Source organism: Pelophylax lessonae (genome assembly GCF_965119305.1).
Source record: "Pelophylax lessonae genome assembly, chromosome: 8".
NCBI lineage: Eukaryota > Metazoa > Chordata > Amphibia > Anura > Ranidae > Pelophylax > Pelophylax lessonae.
The window spans coordinates 145,322,503-145,341,005 of NC_138775.1; the positions used below are offsets into that span (position 1 = coordinate 145,322,503).

General features: G+C 44.3%; 1 protein-coding gene across 1 annotated transcript in view; it reads left to right on the forward strand.

The window, feature by feature from the left end:
- SELL (selectin L) overlaps positions 1-18,503 on the forward strand; it is a gene marked incomplete at both ends in the record, with an annotated part of 319,522 nt that overhangs the window by 198,176 nt on the left and 102,843 nt on the right. Inside the window, one exon of the mRNA XM_082266317.1 lies at positions 10,024-10,209. Coding sequence (XP_082122443.1) covers positions 10,024-10,209 — 186 coding nt within the window. The remainder of the gene's footprint in view (positions 1-10,023; positions 10,210-18,503) is intronic.

Consider the following 18,503-nt stretch of genomic DNA (forward strand, 5'->3'; position numbering starts at 1 on the left):
TACTTCTGAAGATTTGAGGGTGCTGCCTGTTCCATACCCCTCCTACTCCTCATCCATCCTTTTAGGGGTACAAACAATAGTAATTGGGGCCTAGTGTGGTGGTGTACGTGTGAGATACATACACTTTTTTTGATCATATTTCCTATTCCGCTATTCAATAAAAACCTTTGGGGAACAATTAAATTGCGGGATAGTCTGTGTCGGTACGTGTGAGATCCACCTTTCCAAGTTTTTGGGGTTCATCTCATACTTCTGAAGATTTGAGGGTGCTGCCTGTTCCATACTCCTCCTACTCCTCATCCATCCTTTTAGGGGTAGAAACAATAGTAATTGGGGCCTAGTGTGGTGGTGTACGTGTGAGATACATACACTTTTTTTGATCATATTTCCTATTCCGCTATTCAATAAAATCCTTTGGGGATCAATTAAATTGCGGGATAGTCTGTGTCGGTACGTGTGAGATCCACCTTTCCAAGTTTTTGGGCTTCATCTCATACTTCTGAAGATTTGAGGGTGCTGCCTGTTCCATACTCCTCCTACTCCTCATCCATCCTTTTAGGGGTACAAACAATAGTAATTGGGGCCTAGTGTGGTGGTGTACGTGTGAGATACATACACTTTTTTTTTGATCATATTTTCTATTCCGCTATTCAATTAAAACCTTTGGGTATAAACAATTAAATTGCGTGATAGTCTGTGTCGGTACGTGTGAGATCCACCTTTCCAAGTTTTTGGGGTTCATCTCATACTTCTGAAGATTTGAGGGTGCTGCCTGTTCCATACTCCTCCTACTCCTCATCCATCCTTTTAGGGGTACAAACAATAGTAATTGGGGCCTAGTGTGGTGGTGTACGTGTGAGATACATACACTTTTTTTGATCATATTTCCTATTCCGCTATTCAATAAAAACCTTTGGGGATCAATTAAATTGCAAGATAGTCTGTGTCGGTACGTGTGAGATCCACCTTTCCAAGTTTTTGGGGTTCATCTCATACTTCTGAAGATTTGAGGGTGCTGCCTGTTCCATACTCCTCCTACTCCTCATCCATCCTTTTAGGGGTAGAAACAATAGTAATTGGGGCCTAGTGTGGTTGTGTACGTGTGAGATACATACACTTTTTTTTTTATCATATTTTCTATTCCGCTATTTAATTAAAAACTTTGGATATAAACAATTAAATTGCGTGATAGTCTGTGTCGGTACGTGTGAGATCCACCTTTCCAAGTTTTTGGGGTTCATCTCATACTTCTGAAGATTTGAGGGTGCTGCCTGTTCCATACTCCTCCTACTCCTCATCCATCCTTTTAGGGGTACAAACAATAGTAATTGGGGCCTAGTGTGGTGGTGTACGTGTGAGATACATACACTTTTTTTTATCATATTTCCTATTCCGCTATTCAATAAAAACCTTTGGGGAACAATTAAATTGTGGGATAGTCTGTGTCGGTACGTGTGAGATCCACCTTTCCAAGTTTTTGGGGTTCATCTCATACTTCTGAAGATTTGAGGGTGCTGCCTGTTCCATACTCCTCCTACTCCTCATCCATCCTTTTAGGGGTACAAACAATAGTAATTGGGGCCTAGTGTGGTGGTGTACGTGTGAGATACATACACTTTTTTTGATCATATTTCCTATTCCGCTATTCAATAAAAACCTTTGGGGAACAATTAAATTGCGGGATAGTCTGTGTCGGTACGTGTGAGATCCACCTTTCCAGGTTTTTGGGGTTCATCTCATACTTCTGAAGATTTGAGGGTGCGGCCTGTTCCATACTCCTCCTACTCCTCATCCATCCTTTTAGGGGTACAAACAATAGTAATTGGGGCCTAGTGTGGTGGTGTACGTGTGAGATACATACACTTTTTTTGATCATATTTCCTATTCCGCTATTCAAAAAAAACCTTTGGGGAACAATTAAATTGCGGGATAGTCTGTGTCGGTACGTGTGAGATCCACCTTTCCAAGTTTTTGGGGTTCATCTCATACTTCTGAAGATTTGAGGGTGCTGCCTGTTCCATACTCCTCCTACTCCTCATCCATCCTTTTAGGGGTACAAACAATAGTAATTGGGGCCTAGTGTGGTGGTGTACGTGTGAGATACATACACTTTTTTTGATCATATTTCCTATTCCGCTATTCAAAAAAAACCTTTGGGGAACAATTAAATTGCGGGATAGTCTGTGTCGGTACGTGTGAGATCCACCTTTCCAAGTTTTTGGGGTTCATCTCATACTTCTGAAGATTTGAGGGTGCTGCCTGTTCCATACTCCTCCCACTCCTCATCCATCCTTTTAGGGGTACAAACAATAGTAATTGGGGCCTAGTGTGGTGGTGTACGTGTGAGATACATACACTTTTTTTGATCATATTTCCTATTCCGCTATTCAATAAAAACCTTTGGGGATCAATTAAATTGCAAGATAGTCTGTGTCGGTACGTGTGAGATCCACCTTTCCAAGTTTTTGGGGTTCATCTCATACTTCTGAAGATTTGAGGGTGCTGCCTGTTCCATACTCCTCCTACTCCTCATCCATCCTTTTAGGGGTAGAAACAATAGTAATTGGGGCCTAGTGTGGTTGTGTACGTGTGAGATACATACACTTTTTTTTTGATCATATTTTCTATTCCGCTATTTAATTAAAAACTTTGGATATAAACAATTAAATTGCGTGATAGTCTGTGTCGGTACGTGTGAGATCCACCTTTCCAAGTTTTTGGGGTTCATCTCATACTTCTGAAGATTTGAGGGTGCTGCCTGTTCCATACTCCTCCTACTCCTCATCCATCCTTTTAGGGGTAGAAACAATAGTAATTGGGGCCTAGTGTGGTGGTGTACGTGTGAGATACATACACTTTTTTCGATCATATTTCCTATTCCGCTATTCAATAAAATCCTTTGGGGATCAATTAAATTGCGGGATAGTCTGTGTCGGTACGTGTGAGATCCACCTTTCCAAGTTTTTGGGGTTCATCTCATACTTCTGAAGATTTGAGGGTGCTGCCTGTTCCATACTCCTCCTACTCCTCATCCATCCTTTTAGGGGTAGAAACAATAGTAATTGGGGCCTAGTGTGGTGGTGTACGTGTGAGATACATACACTTTTTTTGATCATATTTCCTATTCCGCTATTCAATAAAATCCTTTGGGGATCAATTAAATTGCGGGATAGTCTGTGTCGGTACGTGTGAGATCCACCTTTCCAAGTTTTTGGGGTTCATCTCATACTTCTGAAGATTTGAGGGTGCTGCCTGTTCCATACTCCTCCTACTCCTCATCCATCCTTTTAGGGGTACAAACAATAGTAATTGGGGCCTAGTGTGGTGGTGTACGTGTGAGATACATACACTTTTTTTGATCATATTTCCTATTCCGCTATTCAATAGAAACCTTTGGGGAACAATTAAATTGCGGGATAGTCTGTGTCGGTACGTGTGAGATCCACCTTTCCAAGTTTTTGGGGTTCATCTCATACTTCTGAAGATTTGAGGGTGCTGCCTGTTCCATACCCCTCCTACTCCTCATCCATCCTTTTAGGGGTACAAACAATAGTAATTGGGGCCTAGTGTGGTGGTGTACGTGTGAGATACATACACTTTTTTTGATCATATTTCCTATTCCGCTATTCAATAAAAACCTTTGGGGAACAATTAAATTGCGGGATAGTCTGTGTCGGTACGTGTGAGATCCACCTTTCCAAGTTTTTGGGGTTCATCTCATACTTCTGAAGATTTGAGGGTGCTGCCTGTTCCATACTCCTCCTACTCCTCATCCATCCTTTTAGGGGTAGAAACAATAGTAATTGGGGCCTAGTGTGGTGGTGTACGTGTGAGATACATACACTTTTTTTGATCATATTTCCTATTCCGCTATTCAATAAAATCCTTTGGGGATCAATTAAATTGCGGGATAGTCTGTGTCGGTACGTGTGAGATCCACCTTTCCAAGTTTTTGGGCTTCATCTCATACTTCTGAAGATTTGAGGGTGCTGCCTGTTCCATACTCCTCCTACTCCTCATCCATCCTTTTAGGGGTACAAACAATAGTAATTGGGGCCTAGTGTGGTGGTGTACGTGTGAGATACATACACTTTTTTTTTGATCATATTTTCTATTCCGCTATTCAATTAAAACCTTTGGGTATAAACAATTAAATTGCGTGATAGTCTGTGTCGTTACGTGTGAGATCCACCTTTCCAAGTTTTTGGGGTTCATCTCATACTTCTGAAGATTTGAGGGTGCTGCCTGTTCCATACTCCTCCTACTCCTCATCCATCCTTTTAGGGGTACAAACAATAGTAATTGGGGCCTTGTGTGGTGGTGTACGTGTGAGATACATACACTTTTTTTGATCATATTTCCTATTCCGCTATTCAATAAAAACCTTTGGGGAACAATTAAATTGCGGGATAGTCTGTGTCGGTACGTGTGAGATCCACCTTTCCAAGTTTTTGGGGTTCATCTCATACTTCTGAAGATTTGAGGGTGCTGCCTGTTCCATACTCCTCCTACTCCTCATCCATCCTTTTAGGGGTAGAAACAATAGTAATTGGGGCCTAGTGTGGTGGTGTACGTGAGAGATACATACACTTTTTTTGATCATATTTCCTATTCCGCTATTCAATAAAATCCTTTGGGGATCAATTAAATTGCGGGATAGTCTGTGTCGGTACGTGTGAGATCCACCTTTCCAAGTTTTTGGGGTTCATCTCATACTTCTGAAGATTTGAGGGTGCTGCCTGTTCCATACTCCTCCTACTCCTCATCCATCCTTTTAGGGGTACAAACAATAGTAATTGGGGCCTAGTGTGGTGGTGTACGTGTGAGATACATACACTTTTTTTGATCATATTTCCTATTTCGCTATTCAATAAAAACCTTTGGGGAACAATTCAATTGTGGGATAGTCTGTGTCGTTACGTGTGAGATCCACCTTTCCAAGTTCTTGGGGTTCATCTCATACTTCTGAAGATTTGAGGGTGCTGCCTGTTCCATACTCCTCCTACTCCTCATCCATCCTTTTAGGGGTAGAAACAATAGTAATTGGGGCCTAGTGTGGTTGTGTACGTGTGAGATACATACACTTGTTTTTTTGATCATATTTTCTATTCCGCTATTTAATTAAAACCTTTGGGTATAAACAATTAAATTGCGTGATAGTCTGTGTCGGTACGGGTAAGATACACCTTTCCAATTTTTGGGGCGCATCTCATACTGCCGAGGTTTTGAGGGTTCTTCAGACTGCCTCCTGCCTGCTCCTCCTACTCCTCTTCCTCATCCTGCCTTTAGGGTACAAAAAATTGTAATCGGCGGGGCCTAGTCTGTGTTTGTACGTGTGAGATACACCGTATTATAAAATTTTTCCTATTTCGCTATTCAATATACACCCTTTTGGAGTGTAAAAAATTAAATTACGGCATAGTCTGTATAGGTACGTGTGAGATACACCTTTTAAATTAGTTTGGCGCATCTCCTTCCCCCGCCAAGGATTGCAGGGCGCTTCAGTTTGCCTCCTGTTCCCAACTCCTCCTACTCCTCTTCCTCATCCTCCCTTTAGGGTAGAAAAAAATTTAATCAGGCCTAGTCTGTGTTTGTACGAGTGAGATACACAGTTTTTTATCCTATTCCGCTATTCAATATACACCCTTTTGGTGTAAAAAACATTAAATTGCAGCATAGTTTGCATATTTGACTGTGAGATACACCCGTGCGATACTGTTGTTGTTTTGTTCCGCTATTCAATAAACACCTTTCTAGGGCAAGATCTTAAATTACAGAAATATGAGGAGACCGTCAAATAAGGGCCGTGGCCTGGGTCGTGGTGCTGCTGGTAGAGCTCCTGTTGCAAGGAGAGGACGTGGTCGATCTGTGCCAGCTACACGCACAAGTCAAACACCTTCCTCAAGTGTGAGTAGGCGACAGAACCTGCATCAGTATTTGGTAGGGCATCATGCGCCTCTAGATGTGATGAGGCCTGAAGAAGTACAGGCGATAGTAGATTGGGTTGCTGACAGTGCCTCCGGTTCCTTCACATTGTCTCCCACCCAGTCTACTGCAGAAAGGTCAGAGTTGGCACCTGCAGCCAATGTCCAACCGTCTTTCACCACACCCCCTTGGAAATCAGGCAAGCAGTCTGAGCCCCAATCCATACAGCAGTCTCTTCTTCTTTTTGAGGACTCTGTCAGCAGGGTTTCCCAGGGCCATCCACCTAGCCCTGCCCCAGAAGTTGAAGAGATTGAGTGCAGCGATGCCCAACCACTTATTTCTCAAGATGAGTACATGCAAGGACCATCGCAGCTTGTCTCCGATGATGACGAAACGCAGGTGCCAACTGCTGCGGCGTTCAGCATTGTGGAGACCGACAAGGAGGGCAGGGGTGAAGACTGGGTGGAAGATGATGTGGAGGACGATGAGGTCCTCGACCCCACATGGAATGAACGTCATGCAGGTGACCTGAGTAGTTTGGAGGAAGAGGCGGTGGTCGCACAGAGCCACCAGCACAGAAGAAGAGGGAGCAGGGTGCAGAAGCGGAGCGGCCGTGCCCTAGACACTACGCCTGCTACTGCCCAACGCAGCAAGGGAACGAGCGCACCAAAGTCAGCTCAAAGGAGTTCTCTAGCGTGGAAGTTCTTTAGAAAATGTGCTGATGACAGGACACGAGTGGTTTGCACCCTGTGCAATCAGAGCCTGAAGCGAGGCATAAACCTTCTCAACCTGAGCACAACCTGCATGATCAGGCATCTAAGTGCAAAGCACGAGCTGCAGAGGAGTACACACCTTCAAAACCAAGAAACGTCTCTGGCTCATCCTGCTTCCTCTTCTGCTGCAGTCTCGGCCACTCCAGCCACATCTGTAGTCATATCGGCACCTGCCACCCCGCAAACAGACGATCTGTCAGCAACACCACCACCTGGGTCACCAACAACCATCTCCACAATGTCCCGTGGAAGCGTTCAGCTTTCCATCTCCCAAACACTTGAGAGGAAGAGGAAGTACCCCCCTACCCACCCGCGATCCCTGGCCCTGAATGCCAGCATTTCACAATTATTGGCCTTTGAAATGCTGTCATTCCGTCTGGTGGAGACGCACAGTTTTAAAAAGCTTATGTCGGTGGCTGTCCCACAGTACGTCGTGCCCAGCCGCCACTACTTTTCCAGGCAAGCCATCCCTTCCCTGCACAACCAAGTGGGGGAAAAAATCAGGTGTGCACTGCGCAACGCCATCTGTGCCAAGGTCCACCTAACTACCGATACGTGGACCAGTAAGCACGGTCAGGGGCGTTATATCTCCCTAACGGCACACTGGGTAAATGTAGTGGCGGATGGGCCTGAGGCGGATAGCAATTTGGCGCACGTCCTTCCACCACCGAGGATTGCAGGGCGCTTCAGTTTGCCTCCTGTTCCTAACTCATCCTACTCCGCTACCTCATCCTCTACCGCCTCCTCATCCGGACAGAGTAACACCTTCACCACCAATTTCAGCACGGCCAGGGGTAAACGACAGCAGGCAACTTGCCTGTTTGGGGGACAAACCACACACCGCCCAGGAGTTGTGGAGGAGCATGGAACAGCAGACAAATGAGTGGTTGCTGCCAGTGAGCCTCAAGCCCGGCCTGGTGGTGTGCGATAGCAGCTGGGGGGATACAGAGGACACGGACGATACACCTCCCACAGAGGACAGCCTTTTGTTGCCTCTGGGCAGCCTGGCACACATGAGTGATTACATGCTGCAGTGTCTCCACAACGACCGCCGAGTGGCCCACATTCTAACTTGTGCTGATTACTGGGTGGCCACGCTGCTGGATCCCCGTTACAAGGACAATGTACCGTCCTTAATTCACTCACTGGAGCGCGATCGCAAGATGCGCGAGTACAAGCGCACGCTGGTAGACGCGATGCTGCTGGCATTCCCATCTGACAGCGGGGCCACAGTGGAAGCACAAGGCAGAGGAGGAGGAGGAGGTCGCCAACGCAACCAGGGCACCGCCAGCACCTCAGAAGGCAGGGTTAGCATGGCCGAAATGTGGAAAAGCTTTGTCAGCACGCCACAACAAACAGCAGCACCAGCAGCTCAGATGGAACGTCTTAGCAGGAGGCAGCATTTTACCAACATGGTGGAGCAGTATGTGTGCACACGCCTAGACGTACTGAATGAGGGGTCTGCCCCCTTCAACTTCTGGGTCTCCAAGTTGGGCACATGGCCTGAGCTTGCCCTTTACGCCTTGGAGGTGCTGGCGTGCCCTGCAGCCAGTGTATTATCTGAACGGGTATTTAGCACGGCTGCGGGTGTTATAACAGACAAGCGCAGCCGCCTGTCCAGAGACAATGTGGACAAGCTCACGTTCATTAAAATGAACTAGGCATGGATCCCACTGGACTTTTCCGTACGTTGTGCAGAATAGCAATGGATACCGACCTTACCCACCCATTGTTCCATTTTTGCTCTTTCTCACTCTTTTGGGGTGTACCCTCATTTAAAATTTGTGAAAAGAAGCAGTGTTGGCTACCTCGTCCTCCTCCTCAGGGCCCGATTAACGTAGGGGCTATTGGAGCTGCAGCTCCAGGCCCCTACCTTTTATATAGGCCCCGGGTTGGCCATATTCACTGTTACCGCTCTTCTGTCACTTGTAAACACAGAAGTCTGGCTTCTATGCTCGCTTCCCCAGGCAGCACCCTCAGAACCTCCCCACACAGCGCGAAGGCCGGACAAGGAGGGACAGTTGCTGATGCATGGATGTGTTTATGGGCTTCAGAGACAGCATCCCATGTTGAATTAGGCATGCATGGCTGCACCCTTCCTCCTCTGGGTGCATGCCAAGGCACGGCCCTTAAGGCCCTTCAAAATCCTCAGCACCAAGCCCATGATGCTCTTAATCCGGCCCTGGTCCTCCTCCACCGCCGCTTCCACCTACACCGCCCATAGGTGTGCGCAGCCTATTGCATTAGGGTGTGCACCCTAAAGTTGAAATACACATGCATGTGTTTGCCTACATGTACATGGCCCCGATACATTACTCTCCCTGCTGGCAAAGAGAAATAGAGCAGAGCAGGTCCGAGGGAGATCTTTCCCATCTCCTCACTGGCAAACAGAGTGATAATGCTATGTGCCCTAGGTGATTAGGGTGTGCCCAGGCACACCCGGCACACCCTGTGTGCACGCCTATGACACTGCCACATCCACCACCACCTCAACCTCCCTCCTACTCCATATGGGCCTCGTCCTTCAGAGATGAAGAACATTGTTTTATTTTTCTTTTTTTTTTTGTTGTTTTAAGTTATTTCCCTATCCACATTTGTTTGCAGAGCACTTGCCATGCTCTTAATTACGTTTTGCTGCCATTTGCAGCACTCTAGCCCTTTCCTTTGGTGTTTTAGAGCCATTTTAGTGCCTGAAAGTTCGGGTCCCCATTGACTTCAATGGGGTTCGGTGTACGGGAAAAGTTCGGTAAAAGTCCGGGACACGGACCCAGACTTTTTTTTAAAGTTCGGCCGAACCCGTCGAACACGGACATCTAGGTGTCCGCTCAACCCTAGTCCTAATGTCTCGCTCTACCTGCTATATGACAGCCCACTGCACTACTGACAGAATGTAAAAAAGTGCATGTACTGTTTTTTTGGGGGGGAGTCCATTAGGGGAACCCTGTAGGTCAGGGAGTTACTTAACATTAGTTAGTGGCTAGGATGAGTAAATGTGTTGTTTGTTTTATGTTACGGATTTGCTAAATGGTTTACGGTTATTGCATTTGCCACTGAATAAGTCATTTTAGTAAGAACTAACTCCCAGTTTGAAAGATTCCAGTAAAGTCTGATATCAATATCCAATTATTTCTACTGTGAGAGGGAAGAAGCATTTGGCTGATTTGTTACTTTTAATTGCAGTAAATCTTTGATACTTAAATAAAAAAAAAAAAAAAAATCAAGTTATAGAGTATCAAGGGTAATAGAGTTGCAAGTGAAACGTATTAAAATGAGGAACTGATGATATCTAATATCAGATAATAGATTCTCATGTATTCTCTTGTAGCTGTACAATGTCAACACTTGGTAACTGAACCACCAACTTATATGAACTGTTTCCATCCTTGGGGAAATGTCAATTTTGAACCCCAATGCCACTTTGAATGTCTTGATGGATTTTTCCCTAATGGAACAGATAACATTAAATGTCTTTCTACTGGGAACTGGAGTGAAGCACCTCCACATTGTACGGGTACAGAAATTAAGTGGACAATGTATTTTCATTGAGCACATATTTTTGAGCTACTAATTTGTCTTTACCTTACTTTTGTTACACACAAATGCATAAATACATTTGAATACATTTCAATGCACACTGAGACAATATAATACCCACATTATCGGTAAAATATAAAATATGGCATTGCACTGGGTAAATAGATACCAAACATATCACACTAGTGAAATGGCACCAAACTTCGGTATTTAAAAATCCCCATAGGGGAGATAAGTCTTTATTAGTTACCAGTTTAAAATTACACAGGTGGTCTGGTGCTAGAATTATTGCTCTCACTCTGACGTTGCAACGATACCTCACATGTGTGGTGTTATTGCTGTTTACGTATGCGTACGGGACCAACGTGTGCGTTCCCCTTTACACGCGAGCATGGAGGCACTTAAAAATGTTTTATTTATCTATTGATGGGACACTGGTACACTGACAGATGTTGATTGGCCACCGGCGGACACTGACAGATGTTGATGTTACAATGGTTCACTATTGCAGATGTTTTGTGCACTGGTACAGATGTGATGGGACACTGACATGTTTTGTGCACTGGTACAGATGTGATGGGAGCTGACAGATGTTTTGTGGTATGGAACAGATGTGATGGGGGACTGACAGATGTTTTCTGCACTGGTACAGATTTGATGGGACACTGACATGTTTTCTGCACTGGTACAGATGTGATGGAGGACTGACAGATGTTTTTTGCACGGGTGCAGATGTGATGGGGGACTGACAGATGTTTTGTGCACTGGTGCAGATGTGATGGGGGACTGACATATGTTTTGTGCACTGGTGCAGATGTGATGGGGGACTGACAGATGTTTTGTGCACTGGTGCAGATGTGATGGGGGACTGACAGATGTTTTGTGCACTGGTGCAGATGTGATGGGGGACTGACAGATGTTTTGTGCACTGGCACAGGTGTTTCATGGGGACACTGACAGATGTGTCTGGGAACAAGGCTGACAGTGGTGCTTGGTGTACTGTTTGTTGGGGATCTGTGACAGCTCTGTGTGTAAAATCATCCTTACACATAGAACTGTCATAGATCTTGCAGATTTCCACCCCCCACTGAACTCTCACTGAGCTCAGCAGGGAGAACTGTCACAGAGACAAGCGTCTTTGTTTACATTGTGAAGGCTGTGATTGGACACAGCCTTCACGTCATAGGGAGGGCCAATCACAGCGCCCATATCCCCATCTTGTCTTGGCTGTGTCCTGTGATCACAGCCTTCACGGGATCACACCGCTGCGTGGCTTTGCGGCAGCGAGCAGGAGCTCGTTCTGAGGGACATAGGGGAATGTGCAAAAGTCCAAAGGAAAAATTCCTAAACAAAGCACTGCATGTCAGTACTTAGTAACTTATAGACTGAGCATAGTATGCTGTTCCATCTTAAGAGCATTAAAGGGCCCCGGGCAATGCCTACACAATCACCCACGAGAATAAAAGTGCAAATTATCGATAAGACGATATTTATTGGTACAGCAGTGCCAGGCTAATGACAGCTTCCAAGTTCAGCGGCTGGGTCTGGGGAACACACACACGGACGGGAGTCAGACTCAACTGTCCTGTGTGTGCCTGCTCCCGTGGAGGCGGACAGGCATTCCTGCAGTTGTGGGCTTCCCCTCCACGGCCCAAGTGGCCTGACAGCAGCGCAGGGCTGACAGGCGCTTGCCACCTGCTAAGTTTGGTGGCGGGATGCACATAGGAATCGGAATAATCGGGAATAATACTTGGCTGGGGCTGGGTCGCTAGGCAGGTGGCAGCGTGCCCATTCGGTAAGATGACCCTGACAGTATGTTCATGGCACAATGAGATTACATATTAGTAATAAATAAATGCTAAACTACAATTTTGCTGCGCTTCAACCAAAACTGAAACTAGGTAGATGTCTGGTGATGTCTTTGTGTTCCAGACTTCATGCTGTAATTGACTGCAAAGGATTTGCAACCAAGTATTAAAAAATTAAAGTTTGGTTTATGATTGTTAATCTGTCCCATTACTTTTGGTCCCTTAAAAAGTGTGAGGCACATATACAAACTATTGTAATTTCTACACCGTTCACCTGATTTGGATGTAAGTACCCTCAAATTAAAGCTGAAGGTCTGCAGTTAAAGCATATCTTGTTTGTTTCATTTCAAATTCATTGTTGTGGTGTATAGAGCCAAAAAGATTAGAATTGTGTAGATGTCCCAATATTTATGGACCTAAATGTATGTCACAAATGACAGTAGTGCACGGATGGTGGGAACCCCTCACCACCACACAGTTGTTTGCAAACCTGGTAAACAGGCCAAGACCTATACATACAATAAAATCATGCAGTGACCCTTATGGTTATTCTCAGCACAAACACTAGTTCATAAAGTCCATGAACTCTAAATGAATGTAAATGTAGACAATCTTCAAGGAGTAATAAAAATCTGTGACATTAGGGGGGACACCCCACTCTCCACCAACACAGTCCCGGGATAATAGCTGGATGGAACACTCACCAAATGTTCATGCCCCCCACTCTCATGGATCAGGCACACAGCTCATAGATATTAGAAAGCAAATCTCCACCGGACCGCCACAGACACCGCTTCGGATAGTATAGCTCCCGTGTATGTAAAGAAAAAAAGCTCCACTAGTGTGATACCATTTCCACACAATTTATTAAAACATCCCGTACACTGCACTCACTTAATAAGCAGATTATCACATAAGATCATGTTCCAACGTTAAATTGGAGTTGTGGACATCCTTCGGACGCTTACACTGGCTCCACGCCAAGTAGAGAGTTCCTCTGGACACTCCAGTTCCTCCGCCGTGTCGGTAACCAAGGACTTGGCGTGGAGCACCTCAAGACACAGGGCAGACATATTACTACCCAAATTTAACTAGCCTCTATATATAGTTAAATCGAATTGCTCCCCTCCCGCCATCCCATAAGAAAAGGGAGGCTAAAAGCTCCCCTTTTCTCACATTCCACTCACAATGTGTCTTCCTGGGGGATTATTACTATCTTTGTGGCTTTTCAGGACATAATATATTACAGGTATTCTGCATGCTGACGGCATTAAGTACTTTTCCTCATATTTATTCAATATATTTTTTCTTGCCCCATAATTTATCAATTTTTCTAGTTCTTTCTTATATTGTTTGGTGGGGCCAGCGTAGCCAACCAGTATATGGTGAAATTGGAGGAAGAAACAATATCAATAAATCATGACCCAAAGATAATATTATACAGACGCTTTATAGATGATTTGCTGATTATAAGAAAAGGAGATGAGGATGCACTAGAAACAGGGCTGCTGTTAGAAATTATGGGGCCCCTTACAGCCTACCTGACGGGCCCCTCCAACCACGCCCTTGACCCCACCCCTGTCCCCGCCCCTGACCCCACCGGGAAACCAAAATGCAGGTTTGTTGCTGTTTACACATGCGTGCGGGGCCAACGTGTGCGTTTGCAATTGCACCTAAGCAACAAAGAGCAGGGGCAGTTTAAAATTCTTTTTAATTGTATTTTATTAGAAATGTAAAAAAAAATCACTCTGTATCTTTAATCATTTTTCTTTTTCTTTCTTTTTTTGCTTTTACAAGGAATAAAAATCATCCGTTGTGATAGCAAGGGCCATAACAGGTCCTCTTTTTTGAGAGATGACCCCATATGTGTCCTCTGGCCTCCAAAGCATCCGATTAAACCAAGATGGGTTTGATCAGATGCTTATTCAAGCTGGTAATGGCTTGTTTACGTCAGACTGAAACCGGAAACAAAATCCTTGTCGCTTCGGGTTTCTGACATCACACAGTGGGTGGAACGACATCCATCCCTCTCACTGTGTCACAGGAACCGAATGCTACTAGTTGCATCTTAAAGACAGGGGTGGGACCCCCTTCCACTGCCTGTAAAAGTAATCCAGGGGCTTCTTAGCCACTAGGATTACATTTACTTTGTGCAGAATGTCTGGGGCTAAAAAATGATATCTCCATCATTGCTGCAGTGATAACCCAAACATTACCTTTCCAATCTAGTGACGTACTGATACGTTGCTGGACAGGAAGTGGTTAAAGGGGATTGGTTTGGGGGTGGTAAAAATGCAGCTCCACTGCAGGTTTACTGCTCTCCAAATTGAAGTGTAATGAAGCATCTCACTGTCTTATGATCATTAGCATTACAAAAATCATCACAGGCAGCACAGTAAGCTTGTGCTCTATCATGGCTCTATGTCACATGGCTGCTTGCTGACTGTGTTAACTTATGGCTGAGCCAAACCTAGCTGTACCATGCAGTGGAAAAGCGTCATTAGTGTTACAGACTGTAACCCAGCACAGCCATAACAAAGTCAGCACCCTCAGCAGCCATTTGACACAGAGCCTTGTTAGAGCACAAGCTTACTCTGCTGCCTGTGATGATTTTTGTAATGCTAATGATAACCTGCTGTGCTGGGAGATACGCAATAGGACACAGTGAGGATTCTGGACTCTATTATTCACTCATTGTGTCCAGAGCAGCCACGATCTTCAGATGCTCCCAGTCAGCCTCCTCACATTTCAGCAAGTAAGAACTGGAGGCGGGCACTGGGCGGAGAATCAGAGTATCACTCCACCGGCCGGGACTGCAGGGAGTAGCAGGGCACCATAGTGTACATGCGCCCCGAAAATGAAGAAATAGTCCCTTTTCTGTGCGCACCTGGGCCCCTCTGTTGACCTAATGGGGCCCAGGAAAATGGTATAACCCCGCTCTCTAAACAAGTAGGATCGGGGTAGAAATTTAGCAAGCCAACTTTTTTTATTTTTTTATTAAATGCAGCAATAATCTGTAATGCTGCCCAGGCCCCACAGTGTTGCTGATAGGACTGGGCCCGGTACAACAGGGCTGGTTGTACTGACCTTTCAGCGGCCCTGACTAGAAACACTCTTATCAGGTATGAATATTAACAATCAAAATATCAGCGTAACATAGGAGATTAGTAAGCATCATATAAACTTCCTAGACTTGGAGGTTAACATTATTAACCAGACTATACAAACAAAGACTTATTTTAAAAGTACAGACAGAAACTCCTATATCCTACTAAATAGCCGCCATTATAAGCTCCGGTTGTTATACATATCCAGGCGACAATATATTAGAATAAGGAGGAACTTTACGCACATTGATGAATATGAAGTCCAGTCAGAAAGGCTAAAAAAATTGTTAAGAGATAAAGGGTACCAGGGAGTTTTTTTTTTTTTTGGAAAAGGAGCAGGAGAAAATATGACATATTAAAGAGGTTGTAAACCCCAGAAAAAAAAAAAAAAAAAACCTGAAAGACAAAGGCATAATGAGCTAGTATGCATTACTTTACTATTGGTCCAAGGCTCCAAGCTGCCCATGCCTACCCTGACTGCATGTTCCTCATAGAATTGCAGTAGGGAAAGGAGCAGAAGGCATAGCCATTGTGCAGCAATATAAAGTAGAAGTCATAGCTGCATTTGTAATGAGCAAATACGTTGGTTCCATGTACAATTTCAATTACAAACTTAATTTTTGCTTTGCAAGCTGATCTTGTTCTTAAGTATGTCTTAATAAACACTGAAAATATTATTTATTCCCTGTAAGTTACTGTGCATTGAGAAAAGAATACAACTCAAAAAGTGTACACAGCACTGTACTTAAGAACATGGCAACAATTAGGTTAAGCTTAAGGCCTCGTGCATACTGGACATTTTTACAAAGCTACAGCTGAAAAATGCTAAAAAAAAACGCTGAAAAATGCTACTGCAAAAAACTAAAAAAACTCCTTCTACAGCTACAGCTTTCTACTGGCGTTTTGATAATGTCCAGTATGCATGAGGCCATATACTGTATGTTTGCTGCACAATAAGATGACATTAGTAATAAGTAAATGCATCAAGAAGCAATTTGTTTAACTCATTTTTTTAACCAAAGAATAAATACATATTTCATTCCTATCTTATTTACAACTCAGAGAGCCATTCCACTGAAGTTCAAATAAAACACTGTAGCTAATGAACTGACAAACTCTATCTGTACTCTTCCAGCTATACAGTGTCCACATTTGCTAATTGAACCACCAATGCATATGAACTGTGTCCATCCTTTGGGAGATTTCCGTTTTGATTCCGTCTGCCACCTTGAATGTCTTGATGGATTTTTCCTTAATGGAACTGATAGAGTCCAATGTCTTTCTTCTGGGAACTGGAATGAAGCACTTTCAAAATGTTCAGGTACTGAAATTAAGTCACAACACATTATAAAAAGGATTCTGTTTATGACAAAAATATGTACCTCTAACTGAAGCAATGAGATATTTTTTTTAAAACAAAGCTTGTATTATAAAGCTTCTGCAAAATGATTTCACTAAACAAGAATAATTAGGAAACATATGAATAATACATAAGTTTAGGTTCACTATGTGGCTGCAGTTGATGCATATTTCAGGCATGTTTTGCTGTGCGTTTTGCATTTTTAAACCCACATTTTTGATCCGTTTTCAAGCATTTTTATGCATTTTGCATTTTGTGTGGTTTTTGTATGTCCTTTAAAAATGTATAACTAATTAGCAACATTGTAAACTGTAGTTCCTTGGAGGCTATGGGAGTGCAGCAGAGCACAAACTATTGCAAAATGTTGGCGCCCTGTAGCTAAAAGAAAATGGCTTCCGCTTAGGAAGCATGCTAGCCCACTGTCCAATAGAATCCACCTGAGGAAGACACGTGACCCTGTGTCGATACGCGTAGGGGAGGTGCAAAGACAGTGACGACACCCGGCAGCTCTGTGGAGTCAGGAGCCTGGAGTGTGTGCTAGTGGCTTATTAATACAAACAAGACCATCAGTGAGGAGTCTTATACATGTATAGACTGGTGCGCCGGAAGTACCAGTTATTTACTAGTACCTAGCATTTGTTTTTTTAAGAGATTGTTTTTAAAAGGTATAAGCACTTTTGCATTTTTTTCACTTATGGTACCTGGATATTAACCACTTGCCGACCGCCGCAAGTAGATTTACTGCGGCGGTCAGCCCCTCACAGGCAAAGTGACGTATATTTACGTCACTAGCCTGTGAGGCTCTGGGGAGCGAGCGCACGCCGCCGCGGGCGCACTCCCGCGCGGTCACGGACCCCCCTGCGCGTGTGACCGGCGGACCCGATGTGATCGGCGGGAGAGAGGGAGAAAGTCAGGCAGCTTGTGTAAACAAGCTGCCTGTCATTCTCCCCTGTGTAGAAACACCGATGATACGGTTCTACTATGTAGGACCGTTAATCAGTGTAACTACAGCTCAACAGACAGCCAATCACAGTTAGAATCACGCCCCTAGGGACACACACCCTTTCAAATAAAGTTAACCCCTTCACTGCCAGTGTATTTTTACAGTAACAGTGCATATATATAGCACTGATTACTGTAGAAATGTCACTGGTACCCCCAAAAGTGTCAAAAATGTCAGTCAAGGGTCCGATCTGTCCGCCGCAATGTCGCAGTACCGCAAAAAAATCGCAGATCGCCGCCATTAGGCGTTTTAAAAAAAAATAACAAAAATGACAAAAATCTTTCCCTTTGTTAGTAAACGCAATAACTTTTGCGCAAACCAATCAAAATACGCTTTTTGTGATTTTTTTTACCAAACATATGTAGCATAAAACAAATTGGCCGAAAATGTTAAAAAATTTAGATTTTTACTTTTTTTTTTTGGGGAATTTCATATAAAAAAATGTGAAAAATATTGTTATTTTTGCAAAATTGACGCTCTTTTTTTGTTTATAGCGCGTGATCAAAAAATCGCACAGGTGATCAAATACCACCAAAAGAAAGCTCTGTTTGTGGGAAAAAAAGGACGTCAAATTCGTTTAGGTACAGCATCGCACGACCGCGCAATTGTCTGTTAAAGTCACGCAGTGCCGAATCGCAAAATACCCCCTGGTCAGGAAGGGGGTAAAATCTTCCGGGGCTTAAGTGGTTAACAAGTGGAGAGGAGGGGACGTAAAAAGAGCAATCATTGACAGCTTATAGGCAACTTATTCTGCTTGAGCCCAGGAGAGGCTAAAAGGTGTATTCTGACCAAGCTTAATTGCAAGGTCGCATTGCTGAAGGTGTGAAATAGTGATGGGCTTCGAGTTCGAGTCGAGGCTAAGTTCGACTCGAACATCGCTCGTTCATCGAATGACGAACAAATGTGCTCCTTTGCGGGAAATTCGAGCTTCCCATAATGCACTGCACGCGCGCAGCGCGTGCAGCGCATTATGCGATTGGCCAAAGCATGCAC